The following is a 14599-nucleotide window of genomic DNA, read 5'->3' as shown; positions in this document are numbered from 1 at the left end:
GCCATTACGGCAGCCATATTAGATTGGGCATTTAGCGGACGTAATTAGCCGATGTCTAACTGCAATGTGATAGCAGGATGTGGGCTGGGGGGGGGGGAAAGGCGGCTTAGTTTGTGGTGCCGTCACGAATCCTTTGGATTTTTATTCCAAAATCAAATCGTTCCTCATCGTTAAGAAATACGACAGCTGCACTTCATTCACGATAATAATGCGTTTGGGTCTTTAACATTACGCCAACGCGTTTTGAGATAATAGGTCGTTTGTCGCCCGAGGTGTCACCGTGACACTATTTGCCAAAGATTTATTTAAAGATGCAAACGAGGGTGTTATACGAGAGTTTCGTGTCAGGAGATGCAAAGTTGGGACAACTTCCCTGGAAATGCAAGGCCACCCAGTGCCACAAAAATGACTTTGCCCCCACTTCCTGTTTGTCGTCATCACAAACCGCACGGCCCGCTAGCCACACGTGCCTTATGCCGTTTTGAAATACTGCACTCTTATTTCAGAAACGTTCAGCTCTTTCATTTGAGGAGAACATTCGGGCACAGCGTGGAAGCCAGAAAAGAGGACGCGGCAACACAGAATATTTGACTTTTTCTTATTAACGAGAACATTTTTTACACCGATGGGATCCCATTTCTCGGAATAGCGGCGCTTAAAATATTGCAGCTCCGGCCCGGCCTCGTCAACGTGGCTGTTGCGATTCGCTTCTGTTACGTTTTTGCATCAGTTTAAGGACGCCGGCGGGTTTACATTGTAATCACGGATGAGTTTAAATGAACTCCCATTGAGCTTTCATTTAGAAAGGGAAAAGTCAGTTACTGAGAGGCAATCTTTGTACAATACTTTTTTTTTTTTTTAAATCAGTGAAATCTTTACTAGGAGCCGAGGCCGTGTGCAAGGAAGTCAAAGAAGTTAATCGATGCGTTAAAAATCTATCCAAAAGGTTTCCACGAAAATGTTTTGGTGGTTGGACTCGAAAGGATTCTGTGATATTTAACCTGCCATGATTTGAACATTCTCTTGTCCATCCGACTTCCTTCACTTCCTCATCTTTTCTCTGCCTTGCCTTCCTTCTTCCTTTTTAAACATTCACTGTCTAAACCTCTTTAACGTGAGCCAAAGTTGGAGAGATTCCCTGGTGATTTATGTCCTACCTGCTCTGTTAGCTCCGAGGGGGCTTCCAATTCATAATATTTAAAAGGAACGACAGCTGGACTCACATCACGTATTGTACAGGCCGTCCTAAGCAATTTTTTCACATGCTAAATCTTTTTTTAATTTATGCTCTTGGTTAAGATGCAAGAGCAAATGTTGTTGCATTTAATAAAAATAAAAAAAAGCCACCAGAAATTAATTTATTTGTTTTAAAAGATGCCATGACTGAATCGAATCATTCCACCTTGAACTATATTGCGATACATATCGTATTGTCTTTTATTGGAGAGAACTTAAACTGCACATTTACCAGACTGACAAGTTTATTCAAAGTATGTAAAACGATCAAGTCATTGCGTCATAACCGAGCAAACCAAACCCAATCGTAATCCCTCCGAGTCGCGCCCAATCAAATCGTTCCACTTTCAAATGGACAGTCCTTGAATCTTTTTGCGTATCCAAAACCGCCTCAGATGAGCTCCCCCTTTACATCGTTTTCTCTCTCCACAGTTCCTTGAAACAACACTTCTAATTTTGCTTTTTTTTTTTCCGCGGGCGTGGGAAAGTGAGCAGGAAGTAGCAAAGACAGACTTTAGGATGGGTGGGGGTGAATTCTTTAGCCGCTCTCGTGTTCCAATTTTCTTCCGATTGTTCTTCCACCCACAAAGTATAATGGACATGTCAGTAGCACCTTAGGGGCCACCCCAGGGACGTAATTGCCTCACCACACACCATTTAGCCTGTAATGGAGCCAAATTGATTCTTCACACTCAAATGGCAAACAAACAGACGTGTCTACGCTGTTACCTGCATTGCGAGGACGCTAAAACTATTTCACAAAAAGTTCTAGTGCGAAATAAAAACAAGTTGAGAAAAGTGGCCAATTAATATAAAATAACAAATTGGCCAAAATTCTTGTCAGCATCAATTCTGAAATGGACGTCCAATTACAGTGATCCCTCGGTACTTTGCGTTTCGTTTATCGCGACCTCACAGCATCGCGTTTTTTTTTTCCAAATTAAAAAAATATGTTAAAGTCAAAATAAAACTTCTAAATTGAGGAAACTAATGTCTAACCTTTTAGGAAAATGTAGTATTGCTCCAAATGTTTGTTTACATTACTTTAAAAGTCCGTTTACGCGTGTTTGCACGATCGCGAATTTCCATCTTTGCGCTAACTCTTTAGCCTGCCCAATACTTCTTGTTTGTGACCGTACTTCGCGGATTTCACTTATCGCGGGTGGTTTTTGGAACCAATTATAAACGAAGTAGTTCTTTGAATGGCTGTGTTCATTAAAGCAAAACAGAAAGATTGCGCATGCGCGTAATATAAGCCAGATGGATGCTTTCGGGAACAATTGTTGGCAAGTACAAGTAGCTCGACTTTAACATACTGTACAGGGGATTGACTTGGAACAAAAGGGTTCGGACACACACACACGCACGGCAAGGGGTTATTAGGGAAGTTGAGTGTGTCATTTGATAACGTGACAACTTCCTCCCCTCTTCCGCATGGTCACATTTGCTTTTATCTGCGGCTGCACGTGGAGCAGCAGTGTGGCGCGGGCAGTTGCTTCCAAAGAAAACCAGAAATCATTAGCCGACCAAATTGCTCGCTGCGTGGACTTTTGAGTGTAACACTAAATAGCGTCCCCGGATGAACGTTTGTTTGTCCGTCCTCGGTAAAGTGCAGTTATCGAATTTTAGTTTTGAATTCAATCATCGAGTTTATTCATCAAGATTCCGACGTTACTCAAAAATGATTTCAGAGGATATTTTAATTGGCTCAATATTCTGGTTTTAATGTTGCCGTAATTCGCGAGCCCTCGTGGACATTCTTGGTTCCCGCCAATGCTATTAGCGGCTAACGAGTTCTTAATTCAAGCGTCTTATGCGGTCTTTGAAAGAGAGCTGAGAAATCTGTTGAGCACTACAAGTACAAACTCGTTTTGCACTCGCAATGTTTTGTCTGAGAGGCGTGGTGGTTGCGCAAAGGTGTCTCCTTGCAAAATTAAGGTGTTTGTAGTTTGGGATTTTTTGTTTAGTTTCTGTTTCGGTTTAACTTTTCATATTCAGTTCACGTTCATTCGTTTTTTAGAGCAAGTTTGTCTTTTTTTTTTAATTTTTTTTAGATTTTACCACATAAGGTTTTTCTTCCCTTTCTGCCAAGTTGTGAATTTAAGACAGACTTTCATGTTTGGAGTTGTTGCCCAAGAAGTTAGTCATGGTCAAAGAACTAACTCCTACTTTCAAGTGCTTTTATTTTGAAAAAACAAATCTTGTCATTTATCTTCCATCTCCTCTGGGTGACACGCCGTAAAAGAACGACATGACCTGAATGACTGTTACTGTTTAAAATTAACCCAAAGGTTTGAAATTGACAAAGAAAAACAACAGTTCATTTGAATGACTTTCATAAACAAAGTTGATTCCGCTCAGAATACATATACATACAAAAGTTTAGTTTGAGTCATCTCAGCTGCGATAAGGTTCACCAGTTGTTTTTCAAGCGTGTGAGCTCGTCTCTGCTCGCCTTGCTCCGTTCCCGCCCGCATTTTATTGCTTTTGAATAGGACAGCTTTGTTTATATGTAAGCCAGTGTGTGTGTAGATGTGACTTTTTATAGTGCTGTCTCTTGCTTTTGCTGATATTAACTAAAACTAGCATGGTGACTTTATTTTCCCCTCCATTTGTTTTTTTTCACTCCGCCATTAATCGTAATGTGAACGTTGTTGGCGACGTGAACTCTTTCTTTATTGCTGATTGTTACTTATTAGCAAGAGGGGAACAATTAGACCGCTTGTTAAAGGTCACGGGTCGCTACGGGGCAAAAGGCGGGGGGGAGAGGGGGTCGGTTTCCGACGCGCCGCCACCGCGCGACTTTTGAACCCGTCGCCGTCGGTCACCCTCAGGCATATTTGGAACGTTGATCTTCAACAAAAAGTCCCGTGCGGGCGCGGCGCAGGAAAGGAGTGGCGCTCTTTGATTGTTTTCTTGGCCTTTAATTTTCCAGTGCGCAGATGATGAATGTAGGACAGTGTAACAAAAAAAAACAAAAAGTATACGACAGGCTCAACAAAGTGCAGTGACTAAATATAGCCTGACCTCTACTGGCGCCTGATTGATAGACTCTGGGCAACTTCTTAGACATTTGTTTTAATTCTCACCTAGCAAAGATACGAAGGACATGGCCAGGCCTCCTTGGATAAGTTTGCCGTGGAAGGACTTGACTATTTATCCCGCTCATCAGAGTCCAAAGTAATAAACGGCGTGGGCTGCGTGGGAGCTTGGCACTGACGGATAAATGGAGCTGTACAGCTGCGACGGCCAGCGAGACGGGCAGGCCAGCTGAGCACAAGGCCCGAATATGTCAGGAATGCACTCGCAGAAATGGCCGACCCGCTCGGCAAGCGCGCCCCCCTGCTAGCGCTTTGGACGAACAGCAATGTGCACGAAAATCATGCGGGGGTTTTTTTTTTTTTTTAATCACACGCTGACACATGGTACGTTTTCAGAGTTGCTCAGCCCCCACCGCGCACACACACACACACACACACACACACACACACACACACACACACACACACACACACACACACCATCTTGCTCAACCAGTCAGGATGTTTCACAAGTTTGAGCCTGCATGTCGGCGATTAGCAGCGTGTGCGTATTTTGAAGGGCAAGCCACCAAATGTTAACTGTCAAAACGCACACACATAGTTGTCGTCTCACTTCTCGCCCCGTCTCCAAGGAGTCGCCATGGCGATGGCAGAATGAAACCGCAGCCTGTGGGAGAGGAGCAAGTTTTTTTTCAATGATTGCCTGTGTGCGCGCGTCCTACAGACCCAGAAGCGCTTTATTCCCCCCGGGACTCAAATAATTCTCCACAGGCCAACGGGAGTCCAACTCAATTTGTGATCCCTGTTGAAACGATATCCAACGTATTTCAAAAAAAAAAAAAAAAGGAGGAATCCAAAAATCAAAGTTTGTTTTTAGACAGGAACTACAACACGAGAGAAATCGAGCAATAAGGCCTTTCACAAACACACAGTGGCAGACTCAAATCGAAAAACAGGAAGTGTGACATAAACTGATTTTTTTTTTTTTTCATTCTTGATAGATCTGATAATAGTAAGAGTTAGCAAACCAAGAAACGGAAATGCTAGCTATAGCGGCGCTTCATATTTACGATTCCCTCGTCCATGTTTTGAACTTTGATCCATCGCTGCTGCTTTGTCTCTAACTTGTGGACCACACTAGATTATGAACAGCTGTCACCTGTTGTTGCTTTAAGCTTTGTTTAATCTTCGCTCCCCTCCACATTTTGCTCTTTTATAAACAGTCTGCCGCAGTTTCCTTGAAAGAGCAACTGCACTGGTTTCTTGCTCAAAAGAATCCCTAAAATCCATCTTTTTTTTTTTTTTTTTTTTAGGAGGTGGAGATACTGGACATTAGCAGTATCAGGGACACCAGAACAGGAAAGTACGCCAAGCAACCAAAGGTAGGCTTTTTGCGTGTGTGTGATGCTGTCACCTCCTGCTGACAAATTTGTGCCACTCAAGTGTGACTGTCACCCAAATGTGTAGGATTGCGCCACGTTCGCTTTGCTCGCTGATGTTGAGAAAGGTGACGAGGCTCTAATGAGCCTCGGCGCAGATGGACCAGGAAATGACACAACCCGGTGGTGGAGACCTTGTGTTCTTTACACATCCAATTTAGTCACCAACAGTTGTTTATGCGAAGAAGAGATTTGGTGGAAATTTTGTTTAAATTAAGTGTTAAAAGTAGGAATGTTTGATATCACGTTTTTGGACCGATACCACTACGAGGTTCTTGAGTCGTCATCGAACCTGATGCCAAGCATCGATATCGAGTTTGATACTAAAATTAACCCAAAAAAATAACAGATAATTTTTCAAAAAGACATTTATATCTCAGTAAACATTTTTTCTTAAATTTTTTTTTTTTTTAAATCATATGAAATTAACGGCTATTTATTTTTATTCTAACGTCTGATATTTGTATCGGCCAAAATCGCAAGTACCGATACCGTGAAATAAGGCCGGTATCTGCACCGATAGCCATACTCTCGGCCTTATTCGAAAAATTGCAATTTGGTCACAACATCGTGAAGGTCACGTTTTCTTCAGGACCCCAAGGTACGAGATTTGCTCGGCTTCGGCAAAGGCGACAACGTGGAAGGGAAGCTGGTCACCGTCGTCCACGGCAACGACCTGGTCAACATCTCCTTCTTCAACTTCCAGGCCATGCAGGAAGACAAGGCCAAGGTAGCCACGGCAACCCACCGGTCGCTCCTCTTCCTCTCCACCCTTCCATCTGTCCTCATTCCATCCTTCCTTTCTCAACAATGTGTTGGCATTTCGACTTTGTTCACAGATTTGGACTGACGAACTGTTCACTTTGGCCACAAATATACTTTCCCAGAACGCGTCACGGAACACGTTCCTCCTCAAAGCGTAAGAGCAGCGCACGTGTGATGTTTACCGAGCTGGACTTGGGTTAACACGCGTGTTTTGTTTGTCAGGTACACCAAGTTAAAGCTACAGGTGAATCAGGAAGGCAAGATCCCAATTAAGAAGTGAGCCACCACCGCGGCCACTTTTCAAACGAAACGTAGACTCAACGAGCTTTCTCTGTCTTGCAGTTTCCACAAAATGTTTTTGGACAAAAGGCGAGTGGATACGGCGCTGGAGCAGTGCGGGCTTTTCAACAACAAGAGTGACACAAAAGTGAGTGAATCGTTAGCGTCGTAGATCTTCAACGGGCGTTTCCGAGTAAACGCTTTGCTTGTTATTAAAAAAATATTGTCGTTTCATGGAAAGCGACAACAGTTTTCCCTGTTGAAGTAAAAAAGAAAGTTTCTTTGAATTGCTTGTGTCACCAAATATTCTCACAGGCATTTGAAGCTACGCTACGGCTTGTGCTTTCTCGCTCAAACTGTGTTTCTTTTGTCTCGACCGGGACAGCCTAATCTTCTCCAAAGATCAGTATGAAGTCACAAGACTCCAAGCGCAAGCAGCCTACTTGTAAAAATCGCCACTGTCAGCATTTTTCCATTTGGTCTCATCCTTTGGCTTTTTATTCCGGGCCTTTTTATCTTCTGCTTGACAATGTTTCTCAGATTATCTTTTTTTATTTTATTTACTTATTTCTGTCTCAACAGTCTGATGGATTAAAGCCAGATGAGTTCACATGGGAGGCCTTTCAGAAGTTTCTCAACACTCTGTGCCCACGGTCGGAGATTCAAAGCATTTTTATCGAAAGGCAAGCCATATATATTTAGAATGCTTACTTGGGAGTTGTTGTTTTGTTTTTTGGGGGGGTTTCACCTGCTTGTCTTTGCTCCTTCAGTGGCTCCAAAGGGAAGCCTTTCATTTATCTGGACCAGCTGACGGAGTTCATCAACCGCCGGCAGCGCGACTCGCGCCTCAACGAGGTGCTCTACCCGCCTCTGAAAATAGAGCAGGTCCGACAGATCATGGAGAAATATGAAACCAACATCAGCCAGCTGGAGAGAGGTCAGTAAAATATGAGCAATTAAAAAAAATAAAATAAATCAAAACTAACAGCAGTTGTTCCTGCGTTGGCCGGCGTTGAGATTTATTACGATGAGGGACAAAACAATTTCCAGTCAAACTCAATTAATAAATCTTGCGTTTAACAGATTGGGAAGAAATATTGTTCCTTTACGTAGTATGTTGCTTGTGTGTACGTGTTTCTACGGCATTTACGTCAGAATATTTGTCATTTGAAGGAATGTCGATGCTAATTTCCTGTTAGCATGTCAATGGGAGTTTACATTGACTTTAGCGTTAATAAGAAGAATTACGCTACCTGTCTTTTGAAAACAAAGCAAGCCTTCTATTTAAAGATACAATGTGTGTGTGTGTGTGTGTGTTGGGTTTAGTTTGAGCATAAACTCCAACGAACCGTCTTAAAGCGAGCTCAGGGATAGCAGAATCACAAGCTTAGCAAGCTAATCAAGCTAAGCATGCGACATGTTACATTCACGCTACTTTCGCAACATCAGGAAGTCGGAAAAGCACCACGCTGTTCCGCAAATGAACTTTTCTTCCATCTAACGTTTTAAAGACCAAGAGAAGCCAAAATGGAAATGATTTTAACAAATTGCCCCACAAGCTAAAATCACCTCGTGTCTCACTTACAGACCGGATACAGATCAGTTTGCAGGCCTTCACGAGTTATCTCGGAGGGGAGGAGAACAGTATCGTTCCGCCGGAGAGGCTGGACGTCATCGACGACATGAATCAACCACTGTCGCACTACTTCATCAACTCCTCGCATAACACGTACCTCACAGGTAGCGCGAGCTACGCACAAAGTTGACGCCGACCATTTTGCGTCCGAGTGGCTTCCCATTGTTTCTTCTCCTACGTCTCCAGTGGGTCAGCTGACCGGGTTGTCCTCAGTGGAGATGTACAGGCAGGTGCTGCTCACCGGCTGTCGCTGCATCGAATTGGACTGCTGGAAGGGTCGACCGCCCGACGAGGAACCATACATCACCCACGGCTTCACCATGACCACTGAAATACCTTTCAAGGTGTGTCACGTGACCTTTCGTACACCGAAGAACCGCCGGGGTTACATTCCGCCGTTGTTTCTTTGTGGTTGCAGGAGGTCATTGAAGCCATCGCAGAGAGCGCTTTCAAGACCTCGCCGTACCCCCTCATCCTGTCCTTTGAAAATCACGTGGATTCGTAAGCGCCAACATAGTGAAGGAAATATCGGCAGTATAGAAAAAGCCTAGCCCAGAAGAAATTGATTGTCAAAGTAAACACAAAACTAAGATCATTCCATCTGGTGTATTCAAAGCAACATTAAAACGTTGTCTTAGCTTAATGCTAACAAACAATGCAAAACACCAAAGAGAGGCTAACAAATAGCACAAATAGTGGAGCAACACATGTAGACAGAGGAAGCTCACCGTATAAAATACGATAATACGGTTTTAAAGATGGCTTAGCCGGTATCAAAAGCATTTTTCTTTTTTTTTGTTTGTTTGTCAGGGCCAAGCAGCAAGCCAAGATGGCGGAGTATTGTCGGACCATATTTGGCGAGGCCTTGCTCATTGACCCACTGGAAAAATATCCAGTAAGACTGATGATCTCCTTACCTTGATATTCATGGCAAACCTCAGGAAGCTTCCCCTTGACTTTTCTTTCTCGCCCTCGATGACAGCTGGTACCAGGCCAGCTGCTGCCCTCGCCGCAAGAGATGTTGGGCAAGATTCTCATCAAAAACAAGAAAAAGCACCAGCACCACCGACCCTCCAGCGGCGGCAGTATTCTACGGCGTGAGCTGGAAGAACCGTCTTCGCCGCACAACGGTATGGAGCCGTACCTACTGCGAGTAAACACGCTGAGGCTTTATTGGGAAATTTGTGTCTGGCGGAAGGCGAGGGAAGCCAGATCCTGTCCCACGAGGAAGAGAAGCTTGCCGAGAGACTGGTCGGAGACTCGGATCCTCGCAAGTCCATCGGTAGGTCCAAGAACCTGTTTGAGCTCTGCAATGGTTGGAATCATCGATGCCATGTCAGGCTATTTATTTTCACATTCTCAGGAGGCGAAGGAGAGAGCGAGGAGGACGAGGAAGAAGATGAACCCTTGACCGAGCTGAAAAAAGATGAGGTGTGAACCTCAAGACTTTGCGACTTTGGATTTGAAGGTTGATTGACGGATTTGTCCGTTCTAGGGTACGGCCAGCAGTGAGGTCAACGCCACGGAGGAGATGTCCACGCTCGTCAACTACATCGAACCCGTCAAATTCAAAAGCTTTGAACTGGCCACCAGTAAGCGACCACGTGGCTTCCGACGACGTCTGCTGAAATTTTGTGAGCTCGTACTCCCAATACTTTCTTTTGACGCCAGAGAGGAGGAAGTTCTTTGAAATGTCATCATTTGTGGAGACCAAAGGCATGGACACCCTGAAGAGCTTGCCCATTGACTTTGTTGAGTATCCTTTGAGGATTGAATCCAGTTCAGACCGTGGAGTCACATGGGTTGGGGAAACCTGGTCCTCCTATGCGGGTAGATAGCGAAGGGTCCTTAGAAGCTTTCATTTGGTGACGTGATCCATTCCCAGGTGTAGTTCCCCTTTAACAGCACGACTCCAGGTACAACAAGAACCAGCTGAGCCGGATTTATCCAAAGGGAACACGGGTAGACAGCTCCAACTACATGCCACAGGTCTTCTGGAACGTGGGCTGCCAAATGGTGGCGCTGAACTTCCAGACCCTCGGTGAGCTCCCGACTCGAGGACTGGGAGCGATTCAAGCCCTCGTCTTCTAAATCTCTCTCTCGTAGATCTTCCCATGCAGCTCAACATGGGCGTGTTTGAGTACAACGGCCACAGCGGCTACCTGCTGAAGCCCGAGTTCATGAGGAGGACGGACAAGCACTTTGACCCTTTCACGGAGAACATCGTGGATGGAATCGTCGCCAACACGGTCAAAGTGAAGGTCAGGGCAAACGGCGTGTAGATATTCGCCAAGTTTCCCGGTGTACTTAAAGGCAACTTTTGTTCCTCTTTCAGGTGATCTCAGGCCAGTTCCTGAGCCTGAGCGACAAAAAGGTCGGCGTGTATGTGGAAGTGGACATATACGGACTTCCGACCGATACCAAAAAGAAACGCACGAAAACCTCCAACGGCAACTCGCTGAATCCTATTTGGGAGGATGACGCGTTTGTCTTTCATAAGGTGAACCGTCTTTCCTTTCGTCCGTCAGTCCGTCTTGTGCTCGACTCTCCAAATTAAAATTTCACTCCCCAGGTGGTCCTCCCAACGCTGGCCTCGCTGAGGTTCGCCGTATTTGAGGAGAACGGCAAGTTCATCGGACATCGCATTCTACCCGTGTCGGCCATTAGACCAGGTCGGTGTGCGGGGGAGGGGTGGGGACGGTGGTCCGGGACTGAGAACTCACGGCGTCCCCTATTTTAGGTTACCACTACATCAACCTCAAGAACGATTTGAACCAGCCCCTCCTGCTGGCCTCTCTGTTGGTCTACACCGAAGCTCAGGACTACATTCCCAACGAACACCAGGGTGAGCAAAAAAAAAAAAAAATGGCACGTGAAATCGCAATTGACTTTTCGATTCATTGGGGTTTTCATTTCTTCAGAGTACGCTGAGGCCCTGACTAATCCCATCAAACACGTCAGCCAGCTGGACAAAAGGGAGACTCAACTGGCCGTGCTCCTCGAGGAGAACTACGAGGTACGAGGGACCTTCGCCCCGACGCATTCTTTGAGTTCCGGTAACTTCCGCTCACGAGTCCGTTGCCCCCCGTTTAGCGTTGCTCTAACCAGCCCGGAGACGGCGAGGCCAAGAGGGAGTCCGAGGCCCTGCCAGGGCGCGTCTCCTCGCCCTTCCCGGCTCCTTACCGACCCGACGAATGTCTCGACATCATACCGCCCGGTAACAAAGTTTGACCTTCTCTACACCTCGCTTTTTTTTTTTTTTTTTGCACGATGTGCTTCCCCATCCTTCATTTTGCATACGTTTGCCTCCCCTCATTTCTTTGTGCTTGTTTGCGTAGTGCAAAGCCTAAAGGAAGACCTCATCGCCGCTGTTCTGACAGGTAACCGATGCCATTCCCGCCACCCTCGTCGCTTCTCTCATCTGTTGCACCCCCCCCCTTTCGATAAGTACCCGTGATTCACTTTTTTGTCGCATCTCTCAGACGCTGACCCGCATTCGATAGAGGAGCTGAAGCAGCACAAACACTACGTGAAGCTCATGAAGAAGCAAAGCAAAGACCTCAAAGAGATGAGAAAGAAACACCTGAAGAAGGTACAGACATGAATCTTAAATTTAAAATCTTTTTTTTTTCTTTATTAAAAACATTTTATGAAAAATATGTTTATTTTATATCATATTATTTATTTTTTATCAGTATATATTTATATATTTAATGAGAATTGTATTTACAAATGTATATTTGTCAATTATATTTGTATTGTATTTTAAAAAAATCTTAATGAATCTTAAATTTAAAAGTATATTCTTTTTAAATCAAGAATATTTGATTACAAATATTTTATTTTAATCGTTATATTATGTATTTTATATTATTGTATTTAAATATATTAAAATTGCATTTACAAATGGTTTTTTTTTTTCATCATATCATATTTATATCGGATTTAAGAAAAAAAAATTGTCATAATTGTTGAAAGATGACCTGAAAGTAATACACGATAGATGAGATGTAAAAAAAAAAAAACGACTGTGTGTGTGTGTTAGGTGTGGAATCTTAGTAAGGAGCAAAAGTCTCGGAGTAGCCAACTGGAGTGTGATCTGCAAAGGAGGCGCAGTCAGGTGGAGAAACATCTGAAACGTAGTGTCAAAAAGAAGTAAGGATCGCCAAGCGAGGAACACGACTTACAAGGGCAGGCCATGACGCCCGCTGTCTTTTTCTTTCCCGTCCAGCGAGCCCCAAGATCCGGTGCAGCAAGAACTCTCGGCCCTGGATCAGGAGCACGAGAAAAACACGGTGCAGCTCAGGGAATGGCAGATGCAGGAACTACTGAAGCTTCGGCAGCAGCTTCACGTGCTGGAGCGGGAGAAGCAGCAAGCGTACCTCCTGGAGGTGCGGGACCATCTTCTTCCTGTAAAAGTTGTTCTCCGCTGGCGTGTTGCTTACACGCTTGTACCGTTTTCAGTCCTTCCAGAAGTTGAAGGAAACGGCGCACGAATGCCAAGCAGCTCAGCTCAAGAAGCTCCGGGAGATTTGCGAGAGGTGAGTGCGGCGGAATCCCCTTTTCTTTTTCTTTTTTTTTTTATTGTTGCCCCAAACATTTTGATTATTCTGCCCACAGGGAGAAGAAAGACCTTCAAAAAATCCTGGACAGGAAGAGGCAGAACAGCATCAGTGAAGCAAAGAACCACGACAAAGACAAGGCCGAGATGTAATTGCGTCTTTGACTTGGAGATGATCGACTCAGTTTTCCTCAAATGCTTTTTTCCTTCTGCCAGAGAACTGAATGACATCAACAGGAAACACATTCAAGACTCTGTCAACTTAATACGCAAGGTAAACGATATTTTACGTGTACACGGAGAGACACACACACACGTTCATTACCGGACGTGTTTTCCTTTCACCACAGCTGGAGGAGGCTCAGAACAGAAGGCTGGAGAAGTTGAAGCTGAAGCAACGAGAGGTGCTGCAGCACATCGACGAGGAGCTGCCGACGGTGAGCCAGCGACAAGTCAAAGATTGCTCGGTGGTTGAGCCTCTTTTGTTTTTTTTTGTGGCGCTGCAGCTTCAGGCTGAGCTGAACCTAACCCTGGAGGACGAGGTGCTCCACCTCCACGAGGAAATCTGCCAGCACCTGCAGCTGGAGCTCCAAAACAAAGGTCTACGCAGTAACGCCCTGTTCTCGCCCGTGTCCAACAACAGCAGCCTGGCCTCGGGCTTGGGCTTGAGCCCGCCCTCCAACTGCTCCACGCCCAGCGAGCCGTCCACTCCTAATCGCCGCAAGGACAGCAAGAGCTTTGACTATATCATGCCCTCTTTGGCCACATCCTCGTCGTCGACGCCCTCCATGTCTGAGGTGGAGACGTCCTTCGGTTGAACTTATTGTTTGTACAAATGGATTCCAATGGGGGCTGCAATGATTCTAATGTGGGATGGTAATTACATCATGTACTAATTATATTCCTTTTTTTTTTTTTTTTTTTAACTTTGTTCTTCTAGAGCTTTATTCTTTTTTACTGTTTGTCAGATGACATATCAAAATCACGAATAGCAAAAAGCTTTTACAACTTGCTAGACTATTGCTTAATTTTCGTGGTAAGTAGTGATTAAGATTTGCTATTTTGTTCGTTTTGTTCACTTTTCCATGCTTTGTTGTGGTACTGTTTGGTAGAAAGCCCCGATATCCTCCACGTAAGCTTGCAGTAGGATCCTCGGACTTATTTGTTGCTGTAATGATAATAGTCGGCCAGCAGGGGGTGCTACAGCCTTGACCTTTCCCCCCCCACTTAGCACTGTGCAGTCATCTCTGAAGAAGTCCCCTTTCAAAAAGACACACTACCATTCTTCTTTATTCTTACCAAATTGTGTTGCACAAATATAACGGTACTTTAATTTATCCATGTTTATTTTATCTGTAAATTTCCCGTCCTTTTCAGCCCTCTTCCTGTTTGGTGTTTCCTCTAAAATGTTTGGAATGAGGAGGTTGATTGATGGCACTCGTGCATATTTTTGTTTTATGTGGATTTTACTACTGACTACAGGTGCTTGAGCGAGACGTCAGGAGGTTTTTGGTTTTTTTTGGGTTTGCTCTCTCCTGACACTCTTTAAAGCACTGGCTGCCTGTCTGTCTGAATGTTTCCCCTCACAAACACGTCCTTGGTCAACTCTTACCTTTTTATTTAAATGGCATTTTAAAAAAGT

The 14599-nt window shown here is 44.6% G+C and overlaps 1 protein-coding gene across 4 annotated transcripts in view; it reads left to right on the top strand.

Moving 5' to 3' along the window:
• The window catches only part of plcb3 (phospholipase C, beta 3 (phosphatidylinositol-specific)), a 23531-nt gene extending 8932 nt beyond the window's left edge, over window positions 1-14599 (top strand). For all 4 annotated transcript variants that reach the window (XM_085934905.1, XM_085934881.1, XM_085934895.1 and 1 more), the window contains 32 exons: window positions 5591-5659; window positions 6309-6446; window positions 6556-6635; window positions 6704-6757; window positions 6824-6908; window positions 7343-7443; window positions 7531-7697; window positions 8348-8500; window positions 8583-8740; window positions 8815-8897; window positions 9207-9291; window positions 9379-9526; window positions 9595-9678; window positions 9760-9827; window positions 9892-9988; window positions 10068-10152; window positions 10313-10437; window positions 10503-10657; window positions 10732-10896; window positions 10969-11068; window positions 11137-11241; window positions 11318-11412; window positions 11490-11613; window positions 11735-11776; window positions 11879-11988; window positions 12442-12551; window positions 12628-12787; window positions 12861-12937; window positions 13017-13106; window positions 13174-13231; window positions 13308-13394; window positions 13464-14599. In XM_085934905.1, the coding sequence (XP_085791031.1) occupies window positions 5591-5659; window positions 6309-6446; window positions 6556-6635; window positions 6704-6757; window positions 6824-6908; window positions 7343-7443; window positions 7531-7697; window positions 8348-8500; window positions 8583-8740; window positions 8815-8897; window positions 9207-9291; window positions 9379-9526; window positions 9595-9678; window positions 9760-9827; window positions 9892-9988; window positions 10068-10152; window positions 10313-10437; window positions 10503-10657; window positions 10732-10896; window positions 10969-11068; window positions 11137-11241; window positions 11318-11412; window positions 11490-11613; window positions 11735-11776; window positions 11879-11988; window positions 12442-12551; window positions 12628-12787; window positions 12861-12937; window positions 13017-13106; window positions 13174-13231; window positions 13308-13394; window positions 13464-13775 (3570 nt within the window). In that variant the 3' untranslated portion in view covers window positions 13776-14599. The remainder of the gene's footprint in view (window positions 1-5590; window positions 5660-6308; window positions 6447-6555; window positions 6636-6703; window positions 6758-6823; window positions 6909-7342; window positions 7444-7530; window positions 7698-8347; window positions 8501-8582; window positions 8741-8814; window positions 8898-9206; window positions 9292-9378; window positions 9527-9594; window positions 9679-9759; window positions 9828-9891; window positions 9989-10067; window positions 10153-10312; window positions 10438-10502; window positions 10658-10731; window positions 10897-10968; window positions 11069-11136; window positions 11242-11317; window positions 11413-11489; window positions 11614-11734; window positions 11777-11878; window positions 11989-12441; window positions 12552-12627; window positions 12788-12860; window positions 12938-13016; window positions 13107-13173; window positions 13232-13307; window positions 13395-13463) is intronic.

The sequence above is a fragment of the Syngnathus leptorhynchus genome, chromosome 2 (genome assembly GCF_054491065.1).
Source record: "Syngnathus leptorhynchus isolate UIUO chromosome 2, UIUO_Slep, whole genome shotgun sequence".
NCBI classification, from domain to species: Eukaryota; Metazoa; Chordata; class Actinopteri; order Syngnathiformes; family Syngnathidae; genus Syngnathus; species Syngnathus leptorhynchus.
The sequence above is the reverse complement of the archived record's forward strand: the minus strand, read 5'-3'. Positions and strand labels throughout refer to the sequence as shown.